The sequence below is a fragment of the Nanorana parkeri genome, unplaced genomic scaffold, assembly GCF_000935625.1.
Source record: "Nanorana parkeri isolate BGI_ZX_2015 unplaced genomic scaffold, ASM93562v1 scaffold1536, whole genome shotgun sequence".
In the NCBI taxonomy this organism is placed as follows: Eukaryota; Metazoa; Chordata; class Amphibia; order Anura; family Dicroglossidae; genus Nanorana; species Nanorana parkeri.
Genome location: NW_017307804.1, coordinates 1 through 2095, shown reverse-complemented (window position 1 = coordinate 2095; position 2095 = coordinate 1). Strand labels below are relative to the sequence as shown.

At 36.5% G+C, this 2095-nt stretch overlaps 1 protein-coding gene across 1 annotated transcript in view; it reads right to left on the bottom strand.

Annotated features, from left to right (window-relative positions):
* The window catches only part of LOC108798684 (zinc finger protein 91-like), a gene marked incomplete at its 5' end in the record, with an annotated part of 47036 nt that extends 45558 nt beyond the window's left edge, over positions 1 to 1478 (bottom strand). The window contains 1 exon segment of the mRNA XM_018570457.1: positions 749 to 1478. Within this exon segment, the coding sequence (XP_018425959.1) occupies positions 749 to 1478 (730 nt within the window).
* Between the last annotated feature and the right edge of the window lie 617 nt (positions 1479 to 2095).

Genomic DNA, 2095 nt, shown 5'->3' with positions numbered 1-2095 from the left:
GGGGGGGGGGAATGGTAAAAATATCAGAGTGCAGAGTGCAGATTATAGGAGAAGCTTTAAAACAGATCTCCAGGATTTTAAAAAGTGAACCGTTGTAGTGGGGCTGCCCATTGTTTTGGTCTAGGGAGCAGAATAAAGAAGATGGACTCATCCGTTCCTCAGTCCTGTGGCAGTGAGCGCTCACCTCTCTGGCTCCAGTTGTGGAATGACCCTCGCTGGTCCTGCATGTAATGCAAGTGAATAGAGTTTGCATAGACTTGATAAAGTCAGTGGGCTTAGGCTTTGTTATTACAAAGCACACGTTAAACATTTTAATTGAAAACATTAAACAATAGTACAAATTGACATTATGTAGTAAATAAGGATAAACCTTCTCTGCTAGATAAATTGTAGAACAAAATTCAGACTTTCATACTAAGCTTAAAAACATGATTTAAGGTTAAACTGTTGAAAATCAAACCATGAATAATTTGCATAGTTACACAGTTTATTTTGCAATCATTTGGATATTTCTACAAAGTTTATTTACAATGCAGCTATCTTCTAAAAATGTGTGTGGCAATTAAAAATATTTGTGTGGCTTGTGGCTTTTTTTGCATGAATGTGTTTAATTAATACAACAATAAGAATATGGCTTCTCTTCTCTGTGAAGCTTTTAGAACAAGATCTGAGTTTAATTAGAATTAAAATATTGATCATATAGATGAATATGGCTTTTCCAGTGTGTGCATCTTCATGTTACTTAAGATTTGTTGTCTATGAAAACTCCTTGCCACATTCTCTATGTAGTTTCTCTCCTGTGTGGATCCTCTGGTGGTGAGTAAGATATGAACTTTGTGAGAAACACTTTCCACATTCTGAACATTTAAATGGTTTCTCTCCTGTGTGAATCCTCTGATGGTGAGTAAGAGTAGAGGTCTGTGAAAAGCACTTGCCACATTCTGAACATTGAAATGGTTTCTCTCCTGTGTGAATCCTCTGGTATTGAGTAAGATATAAACTTTCTGAGAAGCACTTGCCACATTCTGAACATTGAAATGGTTTCTTTCCTGTGTGGATCCTCTCGTGACTAGTAAGAGCAGCATTTTATAAGAAGCACTTTCCACATTCTGAACATTGAAATGGTTTTTTTCCTGTGTGAATTTTCTGGTGTTCAGTAAGACTTGTACTATGTGAGAAGCACTTGTCACATTCTGAACATTTAAATGGCTTCTCTCCTGTGTGAATCCTCTGGTGTATAGTAAGATATGAACTTTGTGAGAAGCACTTTCCACATTCTGGACATATAAATGGTTTCTCTCCTGTGTAAACCCTAAGATGAACCTTTAGTTGTGACTTATCAGGAAAACTCTTCTGGCACTCAGAACACTCATGGGGCTTCTCTCCAACTTTACTCATCTTGTGATAGCGAAGTTCTGTGTAGCTGCAAATGTTTTCCACAGTAGATGATAAGTGGCTAATTGTGTTTATTAGTATAACTGTATGAAAAATAAAAATAAAAGTTATCACAGAATCCTAATATTAACAACAGACTGACATAAGATATTGTGTTTTGAGGTTTTTCTAACTGAACCACTTCCTCATTGCCCACAGCACCAAAAAGAAGAAACAAAGTGCACTGAATAATGCAGATAAAATGACTTTAATAAAGATATATTAATATGTATTAGATCTGGGCATTTCACTAAGAATAACTTCCAAAAAACACCAGGTCACACAGGAAGGACTGACGTAAAAACCCTCACAAAATGTTTAGTATTATGAGAGGAGACAAGCCAGGTGAAAAACTCTGCTGTGAGATCTGGGAATACCTATGTGAAGTAAACTACAAACATGCCCAAAACGGATGCAAAGAAAGGGGATCATAGTTGTAATCTGGGTGGACATTCACTACACTAGCTTGAAGGGACATGTCCCCAAAATAAAATCACCCATTATTTTCTCTGATACCTTTCCATAAAATATTGAATTTTATTGAAAACCAGTCAAATTCTGGACTAATGTTATACCCAGTTCAATAGCCCAATGTGATGCTTGGATAAATGTTGGGCTTGATATGGCAACCTAGAGAGTAAACCTTTCCTGAAAACAACAC